Below are 23,096 nucleotides of genomic sequence, written 5' to 3'. Positions count from 1 at the left end.
TTGTCCATGGCAGTGTTAAACACCACCATCACCACATTTCAAAATGAACCGTGGCTGCAACGTGCACGTAGGTGGATGCCCTAGAACATCAATCTAGGGGTGAAAGCTTCAAACGCTTCACTTTGCCTGGACTGGGAATGCTCACATCCTGCTTTCTGTGTTTCAATCTGTATCAATTCACAACCTAGGAAAACTTAATTCACTTGTAATTAGGTCTTTCCAAGGTTGGCTAACTGCTATGGACTGAATGCTTGTGCCCCCCCAGAATTCATATGCTGGAACCCCCTAGTGTAACGGTACTTGGAGATGGGGTTTGGGAGGAAATTAGGTCATGAGGGTGACCTGATGGGATTAGTGCCCCCACTGTCTTCAGAGCAGAGCAGTGGACGGGGCCACAAAGGGAGGTGTGATCTGCCCTGTTTTTAGCCCCACCTCCCTCTGTAAAGGCTTCTAAAAGGAAAGGAACCGCATCGCACCACAAAGAGTGCAGCTCATGGGTTCCTCCCAGTTGTGGTCAACAGTGAAGAGTGGCCCCTGGCAGAGCGGGGAGGTACACCCTATTAGAGGAGGAGTGGTCAGGCGGGGAGCTCTGGACCAGGTAGGGGACAGCACTTCTCCCTCTGTCATCACACCCTCCCAACACGACCAGACTGGTGCCCCTTAGAGGGAGGGAAAGGCCGACCCTGATTCCCGTGTGAAGCGCTGGGCAGTGCCTGGCACGCGGCAGCCCCGGTGAGGAGTTGCACACTCCACGTCCCCGGAGGTGAACCGGGTACTCGAGCCAGGTTTCACTGACCACAGGACAGGCCTGTGCTTGTTCTTGCCTTCAGCAAAGTCTGTGCCTAGAAGCTACCTCACTGCTATGGGCTGAATTGTGTCCCCTCAAGATTCATGTGTTGAACTAACCCCTAAATCCCTCAGAATGTGACATTTGGATAGAAGGACTTTATAGAGGTAATTAAGGTTAAATGAGGTCACTGGAGTGGGCCTCTCAAACAATATGACTGACCTCCTTATAAGAAGAGACGTACGGACACAGACAGGGAGACTGTGTCGGGAAGACCATGCAGGAAGACGCCCAGCGAAAGCCAAGGAGAGAAGAAACCAACTTTGCCAACGCTTTAACCTTGGACTTCCCAGCCTCCAGAATTATGAGAAAATATTTCTCTGTTGTTAAAGCCACTTTGTCTGTGGTATTTCTATTATAGCAGCCCGAGCTAAGATACTACCCTTAAGTCTACATCTTCAATCGCCAAACTGACTTGCTGTACTAAACACAAATTGTATGGATTACCTTTTTCTGCTAGTTAAAAATCACATATTTCATGATAATGAAATTATAATTTATAATTATGCTTTTATGGTCCTAGCATATTTTCAATGTCGACAAAATGTAATGAAACCAATGATAGTAATTAAAATTTATTTTACATAACCACGTCAAAAAGACAACTGAGCAAATGTGGAAGGCAGACACCGGCAATAACAGATCCATTAAGGGTAACGAGAGTTCCATTACTTTGCAGATTCTCATATGCCATTCTCTATGTCTTGTGGTCACCAATGTATTGACCAGGGATGGTCAATGTAGGGTTGGCTTCCATAGCATTTTCCACAGACGTTTAGCTATATTGACTTATGGACAATCATGGACACGAAAGGGCATCTTTGTAAATGTGCTAACCAGAATTTAAGCAAGATTCCAGATTTGGACTAACTGAACCGGAGTGGAAAGGCATTAATAAGGGACCAGTTCAGTGGAAAGATTTAAAAACAAACAAAAAACCAAAACAAGACAAAACAAAACAAAACAAACAAACAAACAAAACTTGGGGAGGTGGAAGGAAGAAAGTGGGGAGAAAAGACTATGAGAGAAAATGGAACACCTGTGGGGAAATAAGGCAGTGTCACACAGCGGTCCGCTATTCTACTATCTACAGACTTTCATTCTGAAATCCTTTAGATACATAAAAGGCACATATTGGTAAAGACTAACAGGACACACAGTAAAAATGTAGGATCATGGATATAAGGCATGTTTTTCTCAGGAGAAGGAATAAGAAGATTGAGACAAAAGTAAGGGGGAGACCAAGGTGGTAATTCCTGCATGAAACAAAATGGAAAGGTATGTGTCTTACATACATACGTCGGAGATTTAATTTTTCAATATAAAGGGTAAGAAAAGTATTCACCTTACATTTAACACTACTTTATATTCAAGTCAGTACAGAAAGTTTTCTAAGGAAGGGACATTAATATTCTGCATATCTACACATCATAGAAGTAAAAGAAAACTTTAACATGTTCCATTTCCTGAATGGGCAAGAGACCCAGTGGAGAAAAAATTCTGCAACTGTTCTAAAATGTCAAAAAACTAGCATCTCTAAGTTCTTTCATGGTAGCCCACGACACATTTCCCTTTCCCCTAGTAGACAATAACCTAATTAAAGTAACTTCTCCTTTTGTATTCATACCTCTAGTATCTAAGATAGTAAGGGAATCACAAGTAAGGTGTTGACAAAATGTCCATTCATTCATATGTAATAAATATGAATTAGAGTAATGACATACTGTTCATATAAATAGTACAGACACATAATGGTTAATTCATTCATACATTCATTCATTCATTCATTCATGGCTTAAAACATCAGAACCTTATTCTCTCACAGTTCTGGAGGCCAGAAGAGCTTACCCAGTATCACTGGGCCAAAATCCAAGTGTTGACAGAGCCACATTCCCTTCAGAGGCTCTAGAGTAGAACCAGTTCTTCGATTCTCCCAACTTCTGGCGGTTACTGGCATTCATTGACTTGTGGCCACATCAATCTTCAAGGCCAGCATCTTCCACCAGCTCTCTGGCATCTCTTCACATCACCTCCTCCTCTATGTGTGTCAGACCTTCTAATGCCTCCTTCTCACAAGGATACATGTAATTGCATTTAAGGTATACCTGGATAATTCAGAATAATGTCCCCATCTCAAGGTCAAAATTTAACCTCTTATAGACATTGACTTCCAGGCTTTGGTTTACCCACTTGTACTTTCAAGTTAAGGCTTCTTTAGAGACACTTTTTTTTTTGTCTTCCAATAAAACTTTATTTAAAAGACAGGTGATGGGGGGTGGGAGGGAGGGGAAAGTGGGTGATGGGCATTGAGGAGGGTACCTGTTAGGATGAGCACTGGGTGTTGTATGGAAACCAATATGACAATAAATTTCATGTAAAAAAAAAAACAGGGTATGGACCAACTATGTCAATAAAAAGTAAAAAATAAATAAATAAATAAATAAATAAATAAATAAATAAATAAAAAAGACAGGTGGCCGGCCAGATTTGTCCTTTGGGTTAGAGTTATTCAACCTCCAATCTAAAGAGTAGGACTCATTCTAAATTTATCAGTTGAGCTTGGTAAGTTCTTTATAGACTTTGGGTGCTCTATATCAGCTATGTCATTTGCAAATATCTTCTCTGAGTCCATCAGTTGCCTTTTAGTTTTGCTGATTGTTTCCTTTGCCGTGCAGAAGCCTTTTTAGATTGACGAGGTCCCAATACTTCATTTTTGCTTTTGTTTCCCTTGCCTCTGGAGACGTGTTGAGTAAGAAGTTGCTACAGCCGAGGTCAAAGAAGTCTTTGCCTGCTTTCTCCTCTAGGATTTTGATGGTTTCCTGTCTTACGTTTAGGTCTTTCATCCACTTTGAGTTTATTTTTGTGTATGGTGTAAGAAAGTGGTCCATGTTCAATTTTCTGCATGCCATTGTCCAGTTTTCCCAGCACCACTTGAAGAGACTCTTTATTCCATTGGATATTCTTTCCTGCTTTGTTCAAGATTAGTTGGCCATATGTTTGTGGGTCCATTTCTGGGCTTTCTATTCTGTTCCATTGATCTGAGTGTCTGTTTTTGTGCCGGTACCATACTGTCTTGATGATTACAGCTTTGTAATACATCTTGAAGTCCGGGATTGTGATACTTCCAGCTTTGGTTTTCTTTTTCAGGATTGCTTTGGCTATTTGGGGTCTCTTCTGGTTCCATACAAATGTTAGGATTGTTTGTTCTAGCTCTGTGAAGAATGGTAGTGTTATTTTGATAGGGATTGTACTGAATATGTAGATTGCTTTGGGTAGTATCGACATTTGAACAATATTTGTTCTTCCTATCCAGGAGCATGGAGTATTCTTCCATTTTTTTGTGCCTTCTTCAATTTCTTTCATGAGCTTTCTATAGTTTTCAGTGTATAGATTTTTCACCTCTTTGGTTAGGTTTATTCCTAGGTATTTTACGGTTTTTGGTGCACATAATGGTTATTAATACCCAAGATCTACCAGCTAAGAAACTAGACGTAGCAGGGTTTAGAGAGAAAAAAAATCTGGTGCAGACAAAATGACACTGTATCTAATTAATTCCTAAGTGGTAATTTCTCAATAGGTACTAGGGCCTTGTAGCAGGTAGAGGGTGAATGCTTCAAATGTACAAAGACATTTAGAGGACAGAGCCTCTTTGCCCCCTGCAGAGATCAGAGATTTCCAGTAAGCACAGAAGAAGGTACAACAATGGGAAAGAGGAAGTAGACGATATAAGAAGGAGCCTTCCAAAGTGTAGGCACTTGAAAAACCCAATTCCTTCCAATTTTAAAGACAATAACACATGCAAGACTAGGGAAGATAAGGATATTCACCGGTGCTGGGCTCAACAGCAGGCTAGGATATGTTTAATTTAAAACAGTGTCCGGTCACACCTCCTTTCCGTAGTGATCTGTGACCTGGGGGCAGGAAAGACTAACAGGTGGAGGTAATCCATGGCGCCTGATCCTGGCATCAACATCTACCTTCCATAATAAATACCTGCTGACTGATGACACTGTGGGACTGGGCCACGTTCAAGTTATTCCCATAACTGACCAAACACTCTGACCAGTGTATAATTCTCAGTAACCCAACGATGCTCAAATGTACACACGCGGTCTGCATTTCAGTGCAGGTCCTTGGCCCTCGGGGCGACACTGGCTGTGGAGGAGGGCTGTGTCTCAAGAGAGGAGCCGGAATGAGAAGGGGCAGGAAGAAGTGACTGAAAAGAAAAGAGGGAAAGAAAGCAGGAGAGAGGGGGGAGGTGGGGTGCCGTGAGGCAGAATTACGGAGAGGGCCACAAAGAGAAGGAAGCGGAGCAGAGGGGCAGAAGGTGGAGACGGTTCCACAGGGAACCGAGGCGCCGAGAAGCGCTGGGGCTGCTCCAGTCTGGGCGGGGATTTGCTCGTGTGTCACAAAAAGTGGGCAGGGCAGAGGCCTCTCCATTCCAACGGCAATGCCAAAACTCAAGGACTTTGTGCCAGGGCGACCCGACCTCGGTAATTATGGAGTCTGGAAGAAAGCTCTACTGAACACTGCTGTAAAGGCAATTCTTTTCTGAAGATGAACTGTTCCACTTTCACTGAGCTGAAGATATCTCTGTAGACCCGTCAGGAAGGACAAATGCCATCACCAAGAATATTTTCATATCCTAACAAATACGCTTGCCCTTTTCCCACAAAAGTCGATTCAAATAAGCATTAAACATTCTCGCACAAGCTCTCCTTAGATCCATCTGAACCGACTTGAACCCTGCCACACACATACGCACTAACACTGCTGTACTTGGCTTTGCTTGGTTTACCTGTCTCCTTTCACCCCTACCCAATGGAGTGTAACTACAAGATTCAAGCATAACTGATGTCAACGCAGATGGCTATACACAGGCAATATGTATTAATATTTATTATCCATACTTTCGTTCTGAACTTCTTTTCAGTAGCCACAATACTGTGTGTGCTCATCCCACTAGAGCTGCCTGCCTAGAATTTAAATTCTTCTCTTCTTAAAAACATAGGTGTTTAAAAGAATTACTGCCCTATTCTTAAAGGGTAGGAAAGCACCACAGTTCCTATCATATATAACAGTGAGACAGCTTTATGAAAATACCACATTAATAACATTTTTCACCAGCATTTCATCAAAAATGGTATTTTCATGCCAGTACCAACTTGATATATTTCAGAGTAAAGGCAAAAAAGTTTATTAGTTGCTTTTTTTTTTAACTCTTTAAAAAAAAAAAAAAGTAAGTAAAAAGAATACTCTAGCCATCCCTAAAAAAAAAAAAAAAAATACAGAAGAGTCCCTCAAATACCCTCAGGTTTGTTCACTGTTGATTTTACTCAGGTCTGTGCCGCCACCCAGTGGACACCACACTCAACTACAAGCCTTACAGATTAATTGTCTAAGAGGCATTATAGGCTCCTATGCACCCAAGTGCTCTCTCTCTTGTAAACAATATCCTACTTACAAATTTCAACAACAGAATACATGTAGTCTGACTGTTCTAACAGTTTTCAGTAAGAAATGGTAGGGGCTGTTGTCAGGAAAATTATTCTGGGGAAGAGTCATCTTACTCCTCTCCAGATCAAATATTGAGTCCAACCGAGTTTGAAAATATGGTCACAAAATCAGTGATTTCAAAATATACCTGAAAATTCAAATGGCTTTATATCTGTTTAATGTACCCTTAGCCAGAAAAATATGCAATTCCAGCGTTATTTATTACAGGCTTCAACCCTTCTATACCCCCTTCTATAAGTGACCAAAGAAATACAGGAAAACCTTGGATTGCGAATAATTTGTTCTGTGAGTGTTTTGCAAGACAAGCAAACATTTCTAATAAATTTTAACTTGATAAGTAAGCTATGTCTTACAATACAAGTAGTACATGACCCTGAATGTCACATGATCACAGCTGAGCCAATAGTTCTCTCTCTCTCTCTCTCTCTCTCTCTCTCTCTCTCTGGGATTGTGGGTGATCGTCTCCTGTGCTTGGATGCTTGGCCTCAGGCTGCAGCATTTGGCAGAAATCAGTGATTTTTCAGAATGTTGGAAGGTGCCCACAATTGGCACTAGCATATTTCTTGTCACTTCCAAGCACCTATGGACAGTCTTTTGCTTTTCCAGACAAGAGTGAGCTCAGGAATGCTTTGCTCCATTCCAGGTTAGGCTGCCTGCCTCTGCTGCCTTATTACCGGTTCCACTCATTCCAGTGTATGACAGGCTTGTTACTACTGTGCAGTGGGGAGCATCTGTGCAAGTGCACACAATGGCTCCCATGCAGAAAAAGGTTCCACTGAGCCAACGAGAGCAGGGACTCCATTGGTGACAGTGGAAGTCATCCCCCTCCTCTCTTGCCCCCCTCACACTGGCCACGAAGGTTTTCCAAGTGCGGGTTCATTTATTTTTCTTTAGAGTTTGTATTTTCTATATTATTTTGTATTATATGACAGTACTGTAATCATTTTCATATGAGTATTTTGGGGTGGTGGAACGAATCCTCTGAGTTTCCGTTATTTCTTATGGGGAAATTCGCTTTGATACCCAAGTGCTTTGGATTACAAACATGTTTCCCAAATTATGCTCGCAAACCAAGGTTTTACTGTATTTTGCTTTCTAATTTATAGCTGAGAATTTTTTTTAAATATTTTTTTAATTATGGTAATTAGGATCATAGGCTTGACTTTTTTTCTCATCAGACAAAATTTGAAAGAGAGGTGAGGCAGAGAATTACTTAAACACATTTGTCATTATAAACGTATTTAATGACACACACATTCCATAGATCTTTGTGAAATAATTTTTGTTTCCTAGTGTTTCAATTCATATATACACAGTAAAAAATGGCGTAGTATCAGTTTCTATTATGTAAACAAAAGTGAAAACCCATCTAAACGCTCAAAAAGCAGGAAAGAGTTTCTTACTTTTTTAATTGACAAACAATACAGTTGGACCTGTTTGTGTATGTCTATGTAATGAGAATACGAAATAGTTCCAGGACCTCAAAAAACTGCCTCATGCTAGCCTTTTGTAGATGACAGGCTTTTATTATCTAAAAAATAGATTGAAGCTTCATTTGTTCATTAAAAATTATTGGCCAAATGCCTATTATATATATGCCGGGCACTGAAATGTGTGCTGGTGACACGAAGACGTGGTCACTGTCCTCTAGAACTCACTGTCCAACACACATGTCAGAGGAACAGGAGAAGCACAGCTCTGCAAGCATACGCAGGGGGGTGGAGTGCGGGGCGGGGAGGTGCTCCTGGCACAAAATCCCGCTGATCCGGCTGTGCGGTTTGGGAGGCTGGGGGTAGCTGGGAAGGCTTCTGGAGGAGACGATGCTTAAGCCAAGTCGTGAAAACTGAACGGAATGGATGTGGGCACAGGGACCTGGGGACGCGTCCCGGGCGTTCTTGGGGAGTAGCACGTCCTAAGGCACAGAACTGTGGGCGCACGACACAGCGGCGTGACTATCAGCCGCAGCGTCTGCTGTGATGTCTGGTGCTGGCTTTGGAGTCAGGCTGGTCACCAGCTACGTGACCCTGGGCAATACTTCGCCCCGTAGCCCGTTTCCTCACCTCTAGGTTACTACTACTGACGCTGATGGCAGAATGACCATGAAAGCTTTTCAAAATTAAAACAAGTGCCACTTAATGTAAGAATTATGGCCCTTCCAGATAAAAACCAAAAGAACACAGGGGGGGTTCTATCATGTTCAGAGACCTTTGCAAGGTACAAGGTGAAAGCAAAAGACCAAAAAAACGCAAAGTCCAATCCTCCTGGGTGGAAAGGCAGACTTCCTCAGGGAGAAGAAAGAACGAGGTTGTGCGCAAGGGGCACCCACGGTGTCTGGACTACGTGGCCAAGGACCTGATGGGTGTGGACCCAGCAGTAAGAAAAAGTGGCTCGGCCTGCGAGTTCGGTCACTGACGAGAATTCAGTTGGAGTCCTGGCTTACATTCCAACTAACAAAGTACCTTCCAAATTTATCTGACATACATTTTTTAATTCCCAAAGATCTAGAACTAACTACAGAAAAACTGAAGAGAATTAAACACAGGATTAATTCTGTATTTTTGCATTAAGGAATCTGTTCATATTTAGTATTGCCTTTTCATGCCAATTGAAAGTCACTGATTCGAACTTACGATTTGAAATGTATAAACAGGAGTGTGACAAATTTTTAAGGGACTCAAGGTTCAGCAAATTCTTAAATTTATCAGATGTAGAAGTTATTTAAGAACTAGGGAAGATTTTGTTTTTAATTTAAAAGTTGACATGTTTAAGGGATTGTACATATTAAATTTATAAATGCAATTTAAAACGTTTGTAGAAGTTTATTTGTACCAAACATTAACATTAACCAAACATTAACATTCCCTTTAAAAGAGAATGGTAATTTGGGGTGCCTGGGTGGCTCAGTCGGTTAAGCGTCCGACGTCGGCTCAGGTCACGATCTCACAGTTCGTGGGTTCAAGCTCCGTGTCGGGCTCTGTGCTGACAGGCCTGGAGCCTGCTTCAGATTCTGTGTCTCCCTCTCTCTCTTCCCCTCCCCTGCTCACACTGTCTCTCTCTCTCTCTCAAAAATAAATAAACATAAAAAAATTTAAAAAAAGAGAGAGCATGGTAATTTTTCCCACGTCTACTAACTTTTGTAAGCTGAATTAACAAACTAAAGAAGAACCAGGTTTCTGGATTTGTAACTGTAAGAAATTAAATACTAATTTTAGGAACCTAAATAATTCTGTGCACCAAAAGTTATCCTGAAGGATACTAATAAATTTGCATCAATAAGTACCTTATCGCAACGGGCTGTTGAAAAAAAATTGACATGTGTATGTAAAGAAAGCATACTGCAAGGCGTCTATCATGTGGGACTCCAAAGTCCGCTCTTGTTGTTACTATGTCAGAAGTGTCTGGGGGTAAGAGGGGGGAGGAAGGATAGAAGTAGGAAAAACAAGCAGACTGGGAGAGTATCTTGGGTCAAACTAAGGAGTCTGGATCTTCTTCCTTCAGCACGGAAGTGTCCCCTGAACAGCTGGCCATTTCACAAAGTCACTCTGGCAAGACAAGGAGGTGAGCAACACGGGAGTCAGGGCTTCCAGGGCGGGCGACACAGCCCTGCTAGTGAGGCTGGAGAGGAGGGGGACGCTAGAGAGAGACGAGGAATCAAAAGAAACACAGAACTTGGTGTCTGAACAGACAGTGAATGGACTGCTAGTAAGCTGGGGTAATGCAGAGAAGATTTTGGAAGAGGGGTAAAGGGCACCCAGGTGGCTCGGTCAGTTAAGCGTCAGACTTCGGCTCAGGCCATGATCTCACAGCTCGTGGGTTCAAGTCCCATGCTGGGCTCTGTGCTGACAGCTCAGAGCCTGGAGCCTGCTTCAGATTCAGTGTCTCCCTCTCTCTGCCCTTCCCCCACTCGCACTCTGTCTCTCTCTCTCTCTCTCTCTCTCTCTCTCAAAAATAAATAAACATTAAAAAAAATAAAAAAAAGAAGAAGATGGGGTAAAGTTGAATGTTTTACCATGATCAGAAATACACAGGAGAAATGGGAAAAATAAACATCTCCTTCCTACATTCCAGCCCAAAATTTTGATTACCATTACAAAATAACATACAAAAGAGAAATGGCAATTCTGAAACTGGCAAAGTTTTGCTATAAACAAAATAAAGAATCCAAATTGCCCTAGGACAGAAAAGGACATGTACCACAGCTAAAAGCAACAAAATGCTTTCCTTTCTTAAAAAGGTTCCTTAAGTTTCACGTTTTCTGATACCTAAAATAGAAGTGGTTCTCTCAATTATTCTAAGAAAAACGTGCTCTTGATTCTTCTAGGTCGTATGGTCATAAGCTATAGCCGGGCCACAGGGGCAGTCACAGTGGATCAACACAGGCTTTCCACCCAGAGCAACCTCCCTAAGTGAGAGAATCCTAGCCAATGCGAACAGAAGACAGGTAGCTGAGGAGATCCAAGGGATAATTCCACCTCAAGATGGCAAGCCAATGGGGTATGCCAGAAGCGATGCATGTCATTTCAGTACTGTGTCAACTAAATGTACTTTTATTTAAATTGGGTCTTCAGAGTTGATTCACATGAAGGGATGGAGAGCTGAAACTTTCCAACTACTTTATACACGTTTACTACTAGCAGTGGTCAACAAGAAAGGCATGATAGAATTAACAACGTAAGATAGGACACAAATGGCCGGAAAGCAGATGAGCGACGTAAAAGGCTTGAAATACTCATAACAAATGAAGACTAACAGCACCAACAAGGACACACGATAAACGGTGTCCGCAAATTAGGAAGAGAAGGAAATGTCTGACGATAAAAGACAGCCACAAAAAAGCTGTGCACGTTTATGTAAATATATGCGCTTTAAACACAAGTTTTATATGTAAAAGCAAAGGAAAAGGACTTGAATATTCCCCAAACTGAAGTAATGGAAAGCCTTCATACTTCACTCAATATACCGCAAAGATTACCTAGAGTTCTTATGAGGATACATTTGTAAATCGGGTAATAAAACTGAGGAATAAGGGATTTTTTAGGGTAAGATAGAAATATCTTGTTGCACATAAAAGCAAAGAAGTATTCAAAGACTAATAGTGTTGAGTCAGAAGAACACAGGACCAGTTTAAGGGAGATCCCACTGGCCAAAATGAGAACAATGTGAACATTAAACCAATAATAATTATATCTCATTGAAACATTAAGAATATATCAAATTCCATGGATTCACAATGAGAAAGCCAAAACAAAAGCTCATTTTCTGCCACTGGAGATAATCAAGAACATCAACTCCTAACTCTGAAAACTGGTAAAAGAAAACAGCTAAGCATTTATTCTGTTTTTTCAGGAGAAAATATATCTTAAGGTAACTAAAGAGCCCCAGCTGATAAAGGAGAGAAAATGCTTTGTTACAGAAGAAAATCTGCTGATAAATATAAAAGAATGGAATTTGAAAATTCCTACTTTACGACGTGTAATAAAATATTTGTTTTCGGCAAGGATTATTAATGGAAGCTGAAACCATCGGGGAAAGATCAAAAGGAAAGTGGATATCTGTATAATTGCAAAACATTATGCCACAGATCACTTGCTAATTAAAAAGTTTTTGCAATTAAAAAAAATTCTTTTTTTTTTAAGTTTATTTATTTATTTTGAGAGAGAGCAGCATGAGCAGAGGAGATAGAGAAAGAGAGGGAGAGAGAATCCCAAAGAGACTCCGTGTTCTCAGCACAAGGACACTTAACTGACCGAGCCACCCACGTACCCTACAACTAAAAACTTTTTTTTTAATGTTTTTATTTATTTTTGAGAGAGAGAAAGAGAGAGACAGAGAGAGAGAGCAGGGAGGAGCAGAGAGAGAGGGAGACACAGAATCCGAAGCAGGCTCCAGGCTCTGAGCTGACAGCACAGAGCTCAACGTGGGGCTCAAACTCATGAACCATGAGATCATGACCTGAGCCGAAGTCTGACGCTTAACTGACTAAGCCGCCAACTGGAAACTTTTAATATGGAATTGATATTAGATGATATTTGAGAATTATATTGTTAATTTAATTAGATTTGATAATGGCACTATGCTTAGACAGGAGAAAGTCCTTGTTTCTGAGACACAGAGACTAAACTATTTAGGGTGAAATACCATGAGGTGTCTATTTTCACTAAAAAATTATTCAGGGGTGACTGGGTAGCTCAGTCGGTTTAAGCGTCCCAACTCTTGACTTTAGCTCAGGTCATGATCTCATGGTTTGGGAGTTTGAGACCCGTGTCAGCCTCTGCACTGACAACACGGAGCCTGTTCGGGATTCTCTCTCTCTCTGCCCTTCTCCCGCTCATGTTCTCTCTCAAAATAAATAATAAACTTTAAAATAAAATTATTCAATAAGCTGTGTGATAGATACATGGGGGTGGGAAGGGTCTTCAGCACTTTTTCTTTCGTACATGTTTGAAAAGCTTTTGTGAAACTTTACACAAATACATTTAGAAACTGAAGTGAACGATTTTCTAAGAAAATATAAAGGATGCACACTGGCCTGAGAAGACAAAATGAGTAACAAAACAATAACCAATAACCAGGCAAACATAAAGTTATCAAAGAGTGATTCCCCACAAAACAAGCATATCGGACTTTTTAAAACAGTTTCATAAGTATATTTTGAGCTCTTAAGGAACAATTTTAATACTACATAAAATTTTCCAAAACACAGAGGAAGAAGGAAACTTTTCATACTATGATACTAGCATAACCTGGTAACACAAAGAAGTTTCAGTTCATTGCTATGCAATCCCACATAGGAATAACAACAAAAAAGTTAAGTAAGATATCAGCAAGTATAAAACATCAGAGCTTTAACAGGATAATTTATCACAACCAAGTGAAATTTATCCAAGGAGTGTAATGATGGTTCACAATTAGAAAATACATTAATAAAATTCACCATATAAGAAGGTCTTAAAAAGAGAAAAACACAGAGATTTGTTCATTTGTGCCTAAAAAGCATTAAGAAAAAAAAAAACCCTCAACATCTACTTTTTTTCTTAATTTGGAAAAACAGTAATAGTTTGATACCCTCTGGGGTGAAAAATAAATAAAAAGTATTTAAGAGGAAGAAAAATACTATTATTGGATGATAACTGTGTATCTAGAATCTTGGAAAATGTGAGGGAATCCATTTTGCTCTACAACATTAGAAATACAGAGACAGGGAAAAGCTGCTGGGAGGGTGACAGAATAAGCACCAGGAATCCGTCCCCCCACCTGGACAACAACCGCACCGGCAGAACGTGTCTGACAGAACTGTCTTGGAACTCTGGTGCCCACTGCAGGCCTGCAACTGCCAGGAGAAGGCTGGGAAGGTAACGGCAGTGAATGTTGTTCACTTTCAGTTCTGGGCACTGCAGAAATACCCCATACTCTACCCCGCCCCGGCCACAGGGCAGGCAGCTTTACCTTGTTCCTAGAGCAGTTTGCACCAGGCTCAGGGAGCCAGGGTGGGCAAGAAAACGTGTCCTCCAGATACTGGAGGTCTGGCTCTGACTGCTGATAGCTGCCTCCATCAGAGAGGTGCAGAAAAGAGGGAGAGGCCACTTTCCTTGCACCTCCCCCTCACCCCACTGTTGCAAGCACCCTGAGGTGATTTTCAGGGGCTTTAAAGGGCCAGTCCCTTTTTTCTCCCCTTATTTATATATTTTTTCCTTTCTATGAGGCCAGACATTGAAGACTAGGATATTCAAAAACTGCAACATATTAAGGGCAAAATTAGAAAGTCCAGAGAAAGGCTCAGAAAAGACCTGAAAAGACCTCAAGTTTACTCTTCTGGCTGACCCTTAGCAGAGAGATAGCTTACACAATAAAACAAACAAACAACCAAAACAACAACAACAGCAAACCCTGGGGGAAGGGAAGAAAGCTCCAGAGTTACCACATTATTAGATTCAAATGCCCAGTTTTCAACAAAAAAATCACAAGAGACACAAAGAAACAGGAAAATATGGCTTATTCAAAGGAAACAACTAAACCAACAGAAAATGTCCCTGAAAAAGACCAATGGCAAATAAAATGGACAAAGACTTTGTCTTAAAGAAACTCAAAGAACTAAAGGAAGATGTGAAGAAAGTCAAGAAAATCATGTATGAACAAAATGGAAATATGAATAAAGAGAATACAAAAAAGAAATCAGAAAGAAATTCTGAAGCTGAAAAGTACAATAAATGAAATGATCACCAGAGATATTCAAAGGCAGATTTAAGCAGGTAGAAGAAAGAATCAGCAAACTTGAAGACAGGATGATGATGATGATGATGATGATGATGATGACGATAATAATAATAATAATAATAATAATAATAATAATAATACAAAAAGGAGAGCCTGGGTGGCTCAGTCGGTTGAGCATCTGACTTTGGTTCAGGTCATGATCTCACGGTTTGTGAGTTCGAGCCCCATGTCGGGCTCTGTGCTGATAGCTCAGAGCCTGGAGCCTGCTTCGGATTCTGTGTCTCCCTCTCTCTCTGCCCCTCCCCCACTTGCACTCTGTCTCTCTCTTGCTCTCTCTCAACAATAAATAAATATTTTAAAAAAACAAACTTGAAGACAGGGCAATGGAAATTATGAAGTCTAAGGAACAGAAGTCCAAGGGACTGTGGAGACCATCAAGCACACAAACATGCACTGTGGGAGAAAGAGAGGGAGACAAGGGCAGAATAAATATTTGAGAAAATAATGGCTGAAAACTTCCCAAATCTGAGTAAAGACATGAAAATAAACAAGCAAGAAGCTTAAAGAACTCCGAAAAAAATGAACTCTAAGAAACCCACACCGAGACACGTTGCAATCAAACTTTCAAAAGACAAAGAGAGAATCTTGAAGCAGTAACAGAGAAGCAACTTGTCACATACAAGTTATCCCTATAAAGTTATAAGCAGGTGTTTTATCAGAAACTTTGGAGGCCAGAAGGCAGGAGGCCGATATATTCAAAGCATTAAAGGAAAACAAAAAACAAACAAAAAACTATCAACCAGGAGTCCTGTATCTGGCAAAACTGTCCTTCAAAAGTGAGGGAAAAATTAAGACATTCCCAGATAAGCAAAAGTGGAGGGAACGCTTTCTGGGACTTGCCCAGAAAGAAATGCTCAAGGGCACGTGGTGAAACGAAAGGGCACTACACAGAAATTCCAAGCCATGAAAGAAAATCAAGATCTCAATACAGGCAAATACAGGGGCAAGTATAAAAACTACTATCATTGTAAAAATCATTTGTAACTCCACATTCTGTTTTTCTACATAATTTAAGAGCATAATACTAAAAAAAACACATTTGTTTGTCTAAAAGCTAGTATTGTTTAACTTCGGTTTGTAACTCCACATTTTGTTTTCTCCATGACTGAAGAGACTAATGCACTTAAAAGAATTACTACTTTACGTTTTGCGGCACAGAGCGTATACAGATGCAATGTGGAAAAGGTCAACTGGAAGGGCTGGGGGTGGGCCAAAAGGGCTGGGGGTGGACCGGAAGGGCTGGGGGTGGGGCTGCAAAGGAGCAGAGCTTTTGTAGGTTATTAAAGTTGCCCCAAGTCCAAATTAAGGCATTATAACTTCAGGATGGTAAATGTAATCCCTTTGCCACCCCCCCCCCAACACACACGCACGCACACACGAGCTATAGAACATACACAAAAGAAAGTAAGTAATTTAAACATTTCACAATTAAAAAAATCCATCAAATGGGAAGACAGTAATCCAAGAAATGAGGGACAAAATTCTATAAAGTATACAGAAAACAAATGGCAAAATGGCAGAAGTCCTTCCTTATCAGTAATTAAATGGTTTAAACTCCTAAATCAAAAGACAGAGACTTCAGAATGGATAAAGACACACGATCCAGGTATATGTTACCCTCAGGAGACTTCACTTTAGATCAAAAGACACCAACAGATTGAACGTGAAAGGATGCAAAAACATACTCCATGCAAACAGTAACAAAAGGGAATAGGGGTAGATATACTCAATCGGACAAAATAGACTATAAATCTAAAAAAGGTTACAACAGACAAAAAAGGACACTGCATGTGAATAACAGGTTCAATACAGCAAGCAGATCCAATAATTGCAAATATGTATGCACCTAATAATGGACCATCAAAATATATGATACACAAACGGACAGAACAGAAGGGAGGAAGAGTTGCACAGTAACAGCTGGAGATTTCAATACGTGGCCCACAATAATAGAACAACCAGAGAGAAGGTAAGCACACAGGGGACGAAAACTACACAGTAAACCAACTAGATCTAACAGATATTTACGGAACACTCCACCCAACAACTACAGAATCCACATTCTTCTCAAGTGTATGAGTCCTTCTCTAGGAGACAGGGTATGCTACGTCACAAATTAAGTCTCAACAGATTTTAAAAGACAGATGCTGTACAGAGTATCTTATCTGACCACAACAGCATGAAGAAAGAATTCAATTAACAGAAGCAAAATTGGAAAATTCATAAATCTGTGGAAATTAAAAACACACCTTAAAACTCTTCCTTTAAACCACAAGTAATTCTAGATGGGCTAAAGATTTAATCAGAAAAAAAATAAAGACATAAAAGTCATAGGAGAAAATACAGGTAACAAAAACCTTTTCATTCAGCATGTGGAACACAGAAGTGGGATGCCATAAAGAAAAGGGCTGATGGGGCACCTGGTGGCTCAGCTGGTGAAGCATCCGGGCTTCATCCATGACCTGGGCCCAGGTTGTGATCTTGCGGTTTGTGGGTTCGAGCCCCACAGCAGGCTCTGTGCTGACAGCTCAGAGCCTGGAACCCACTTCGGATTCTGCCTCTCTTTCTCTCTCGGCCCCTTCCCTGCTCGCTCTCTCTCTCTCTCAAAAATAAATAAACATTAAAAAAATTGTTAAAAGAAAAAGACTGATTAAATTTTTAAAAATTGTATATGAAAAGTATCCACAATAACAATAAACTGGCCCATTTCCTTTACTTACAAAGAATTTACACAAACACACCAATAGAAAAGGGAGCAGAAGATGAGCAGGGAAGTTTACAGAAAAAGAAATTAAAATGTCCAATAAAAATAAAAGACAATCAAAATTAAAGAAATGCAAGTCAAAACAACGGAAAACTCTATTCAGCTAGAAAGATAAACTAACAATTTAAAATGCCGCATGTTGTGTGGGTCTGGGAAAACAACTTACAAATGGAGGCAGCACAAAAGGAGCCACCAAGAAATAACACGCTCATGTGTCCTTTTAAGATGACAGAGAGGAGATTAAAATTTCCTGCCAGAGTGATCACTGAACCATCTTCATGCTCCATATAGAGCCTGAAGTAATTTCAAGAGGATAACACTGGGCAGGCTGCAGGGCACAAATTCCAGAAAGTCGATGCTACAGCAGTAGAAATACAGGTGAAAATCAGATTCTTGATGGAGAAAGTGGGGAGCCACCTCACCACGTTCTACTTCAAGTGCCAGTAGGATCAGAGCAAACGTTAGCTAGTGTTTCTGGGATTATTTCTCTCTCCCTTTCCCTTTCTCTGCATCTCCCCCTCCATCCACATTCTACCATTTCCCAGTAAAAAGATCTTATAAACTACAGCTACTAATTTTATTCATGTGTACAATGCAGACGAGTACTTTTTCAGAGTTATTTTTAGGGATTAAATGACATAATGTGTGTAGTATGTGGCACATACTAAACACTCAGTAAATGATACCTGCTGTTAGATGCTTAGTCATCCTCTTCTATAATATTTTATTCTCATGGTTAAATAGTTCTACTATGTACTTTTTCTTTCTGTATGTCTTTTACTAAAACTTGTCTTAACCCTTTTTAAAAGAATGCAAGATATTTTATTGTAAAAAAATTTTTTAATGTTTATTTTTGAGAGAGAGAGAGAGAGAGAGAGAGCATGAGCAGGGGCAGGGCAGAGATAGAGAAGGAGACATAGAATCTGAAGCAGGCTCCAGGCTCCAAGCTGTCAGCTCAGGGCCCGACAAGGGCTCGTGCCCATGAACCACAAGATCATGACCTGGGCCCAAGTTGGATGCTTAACCAACTGAACCACCCAGGCACCCCTAATGCAAGATATTTTAAAATAAATGTTAGGGGCTCCTGGGTGGCTCAGTCGGTTAAGCGTCTGACTCTTGGACCTGGTTCAGGTCATGATCTCACAATTAACGAGTTGTGAGCTGATCTCTGTGCTGATAGTGCAGAGCCTGCTTGGGATTCTCTCTCTTCCTCTCTCTCTCTCTCTCTCTCTCTCTCTCTCTCTCTCTCTCTCTCCCCCTCTCCTGCTCACTCTCTCACTCTCAAAATAAATAAACATTAAAAAACTAACAAAATAAAATAAATGTTAAAGTGGCAAGAATACAGTTAGTCATTGCCGTTCCAGGTAAAGAATTAGTGGGGAATGGACATTATTGCACTGAACACAAGGTAACCTCACTTAGCAAAGGTGATCGTTTCACAAGGCTGCTGACCACAATCAATCATTGCTGTGACGTTTTGTTTTCTAGAGAATCTGGATGACCCAGAACGAACCTTGGAGAAATGCTGATAGGACCCCTCAAAATTAAGTAACTAAAAGCAGAGCATCTTGGTTTTCACCAAACGGAGAAGGATGTGCCTTCCATGAATGTATGCCTGCCTGATCCGTACAGACATATCCAGAAGACCCCAAAATATGTGCCCCAGAGACTGGGAAATGTTCCATCTGACTCTACCTGAGGGCATAACCCCTGACCCCAGTTAACTCCTCAACCTCTCACGTAGGCTCTTCAGCTTCCCTCCTCCCTTACCACACCCTCCAGTGCAACAAAGGCAAGATAGGAAATGGGCGAAAAATGCCTTTTTCTCAGGAAATCATTCGCTGTCAAGTAATACTCTGAGTTACTCTTGCTGCCATCCTATTTCCACATTTTCTTTTCTCTTGCCTCCCATCCTATCCTTCCTTTCATCCTTCCCCAATTATCCTATTTATTTACACTTCATTTGTTATCAGTTATATAAATTCTGTCTCTCCTGTGTGCACCTTGACACAAGGACCACGTCCTTCTCTTCAGTTGTTGGGTCTCTGCCACAGCACCCTGCAGATAATCTAATAGGAGGTGCTGAAAGCTGTACTGAAATAAGCAAATAAGGGGAGCCTGGGTGGCTCGGTCGGTTGTGCATCTGACTTTGGCTCAGGTCATAATCTCATGGCATGGGTTTGAGCCCTGCATTGGGCTCTGTGCTGACAGCTTGGAGCCTGGAGCCTGCTTCGGATTCTGTGTCTACCTCTCCCTCCCCCTCTACCCCTCCCCCACTTGTGCTCAGTCTCTCTCGCTCTCAAAAATAAATAAAGGGGCATTTCAGTCGGTGAAGCGTCTAACTCTTGATTTTGGCTCAGGTCATGATCTCACTGTTCCTGAGTCAGAGCCCCGCATGGGGCTCTGCACTGACAGGGCCGAGTCTGCTTGGGATTCTGCCTCCCCCTCTCTCTGTCCCTCCCCTGCTTGCTGTCTCTCTCTCTCAAAATAAATAAAAATAAACTTGTAAAAAAATTAAAAAAGAAAGAAGCAAATAAAATATATTATCCACACAGCAATGTAATGCAAGGAATCCTGGATCAGCAGTCAGAAAACTTGGACTCCAGGGTCAATAATGCCATCTGCTGGTTCTGTAGCTCTGTACATAAGCATTTCAGTATCAATTTCCTCTTCTACAAAATGGATCTTCTACTTTCTCTGCTATTACTTATGGTTTTACAACATGACGTGATGAAAGTAAAGGTCATTGTTTATGTTCAGTTAAAGCACCATGATTACTACTCTTGATCAGTATTATTTGCCACCCAAACCTTCTAAATTTAACTAGGGACAGTACAGTTATTTTACTAAGAGGGGCGGATTTCATTAATGCGTTTATTTGCTTTTTCTTAAAATAAGCATAATGCCATAAGCAGCTTGCCATCCACAAGTACGCATAATGCTTATGTTCGGAAACAGAAACGGCTTGTGTTCATTGCGCCGTGTTTCCCAACTTTAATTATGATTTAGATATAAAGTGTTTTGAGTATTTCTTACCAGGTTCTGGGAGGTCTAATTTGGCGCGCTTCAGTTCTACCATAGAAATCTGGAGTTGCTCTATTACAAAGTCATCTTCAAAGAAAAAATCCTTTGCCAGGGTCTCCTGAAGAAATTCTACAAGTTCTTCCATGGACAGTTTCATTAGGTGTTCTAAGAAAGAATGAGAGAACACGAATGCTGCATCAACAGCTGTTTCAGGTTGAGAAGATAATGCATTCTATTCTGGGGTTGTAGTTTTCAAAAAGGGCACAGCATACAGCTTATACATAGCGTTGTAAGAATCGCTGAAACTCTGTAAGATAAAAATATTTTCTGGGGCACCTGGGTGGCTCAGTAAGTTAAGCATTTGGCTCCTGATTTTGGCTCAGGTAATGATCTCATGTTCATGAGATCAAGCCCTGCATCTGGCTCTGTGCTGACAGTGCAGTACCTGTTTGGGATTCTCTCTCTCCCTCCCTCTGTCCCTCCCCTTACTCACAGGCTCCCACACATGCTCTCTTTCTCTATAAACAAACAAACAAACAAACAAACAAACAGACAGACAAACAAACATTTTTCTTTTTCTGACATTAAAGCAGTCACAGAGAAAAGCAGGTACTCTGGGGAGACAGCAGGAGGTAAATTCTGCTAAATACCTTTTCGTTGGTTTATTTAAGACCACCCATACCTTAGACGTTAATATTAACCCAGAGCAAGTACTTGTTAGAGACACAGACCAACTAGGATGCCATGAGGGCTGTTTTATTGTTATGGAGCTCTACCTACCATACACAAACCCATTTCAAGTCTCTATTTTTACTATATCAGAATTTCCAAAAAATCTAGATGATTAATCTTATTTGTATTTCTACGTAAGAAACCAGTTTTGTTAAAAAAAAATTCAAATTTCAGATACAAAGTAGAAAGCAAAAATCAGCTAGGATCCCAAGAGCCACTGCCCTACAAGCAGATGTGTATACACATGTATCAATTTAAAAAACTGATCATACTTTTGAGTCCATTGGATATAAGTACTATATAATTAGTGTTGTAACACTGGACAGTTAGGTTATTACATTTTTTTTTTACTATTTAAAACCACCGTGTGATAAACCTCCCATAATCCCATAACAATGTCTCTAAATATTATTAAGGAAATCAAGAAAAAAACAAGAACAAAATCTCAGGGGAGCTGTCACTGAATTCAGGTGCCCAGACACAGTTTTTGAAGTTTTCTGGTGAAGCAACTTCACATGAATCCTGGAGCTTCTGTCTTCCTAACTAATAAAAAACTATAAAGCAGCAGACACGTTTTTTCCAATAGCTATTTAGTCCAATGATAGGATAGGATATAAAGTAATTATTATGCTTCCAGTTTACTTGCCAAGGGTAAAGAAACTTCTCACTTGCCAAAACGAAGCAAGAGTCAAATAAATAAGAGGCGCCTGGGTGGCTCAGTTGGTTAAGCGTCTGACATCGGCTCAGGTCACGATTTAACAGTTCGTGAATTCAAGCCCCGTGTCAGGCTCTACACTGACAGCGTGGAGCCTGGAGCCTGGAGCCTGCTTCGGATTCTCTATCTCCTTTTCTCTTTCTACCCCTCGCCTGCTTGTGCTCTCTCTCTCTCAAAAACACACACACATTAAAAAAAAAAAAAAAGTCATACAAATAAAACATAATTTAAGGTGGTGAACAGAGCTATGGAGAAATATAACATCATGTTTCTATTTTCTTGCTGTTTAATGAACATTAAACTAATACATATAAATTTTAATTAGAAGTATACTTTTGTTCCACATCTTAGTTCATGATCCAGAGAGAGAGAAAGGACACAGAGAGGAGAGGAGGGGAGGGGAGGGAATGAGACGGGGAGGGGTGGATGGGGCAGGAGAGACTGATTTCCTGGGGCTTTCTGCCAGACCCTGAGTCTCGGGACACAGTTCTCTCAGTGCAGCAGTGTGTGAGCTGGAGGAGTGAGGTCTGGGTTTAAGGGAAAGGAACCACAGCGCTTCTGAACCCCTATCTTTCAGAGTAAACAATACGAACTTGATTTCGTTGGGACTTCTCATTTGTATCTAAACTTTGGATAATCCGAAGTCATGTTTTTCAAGTAAACAATCAAACAATTTTATATTCAAATACCTAACGTGTACTTAGAACAATGCCAAGCACAACAGGGGGAAAAAACTTACAAAACATGACCCCAAGTACTCAATTAGCTTATAGTTTAGGTGGGAGGCTGAACAGATGAATCTTTCAAAAATAACCTAAGAGGGTAGAAGGACCAAAACAGGTGAAACTATGCATGTTTAAGACCTAGGCTTGAGGCACTCTAGGAAGTTCTAAAGCTTCCAGTGACTCTCTTCTCTGCAGTTACAAGAGAAGTTACTACGAGGAGTTATAACTACAAAGGTTGAACAGAGGCTTAAAGATGAATAAGGTTCTTTATATCCATGAAGAAAACTCTCATTTCTCGATTTCTAAAGTAAGGCATAGCATGCCAAATTTATACAGCCCTTGAAACACTGCAACTGAAGACTTTTTAAAGCCTTGTTGCATGTGTGCAACTAGAGACAGTGACTGTACTTGCCCCAGAGACAATGTGGTCAAGTAGAGAGATAAGCAGAAGGTTCCCCATCTTTGGTCTACAGCTTAGAGTTGGAGGCTTTTTTCCTG

At 40.8% G+C, this 23,096-nt stretch overlaps 1 protein-coding gene across 8 annotated transcripts in view; it reads right to left on the bottom strand.

The window, feature by feature from the left end:
- Positions 1-23,096, bottom strand: part of USP6NL (USP6 N-terminal like) — a 229,874-nt gene that overhangs the window by 7,731 nt on the left and 199,047 nt on the right. For all 8 annotated transcript variants that reach the window (XM_019460816.2, XM_019460815.2, XM_019460817.2 and 5 more), the window contains one exon: positions 20,439-20,591. In XM_019460816.2, the coding sequence (XP_019316361.2) occupies positions 20,439-20,591 (153 nt within the window). The remainder of the gene's footprint in view (positions 1-20,438; positions 20,592-23,096) is intronic.

This window comes from Panthera pardus, unplaced genomic scaffold (assembly GCF_024362965.1).
Source record: "Panthera pardus isolate Hobbes unplaced genomic scaffold, ASM2436296v1 HiC_scaffold_6, whole genome shotgun sequence".
Classification (NCBI taxonomy): Eukaryota; Metazoa; Chordata; class Mammalia; order Carnivora; family Felidae; genus Panthera; species Panthera pardus.
The sequence above is the reverse complement of the archived record's forward strand: the minus strand, read 5'-3'. Positions and strand labels throughout refer to the sequence as shown.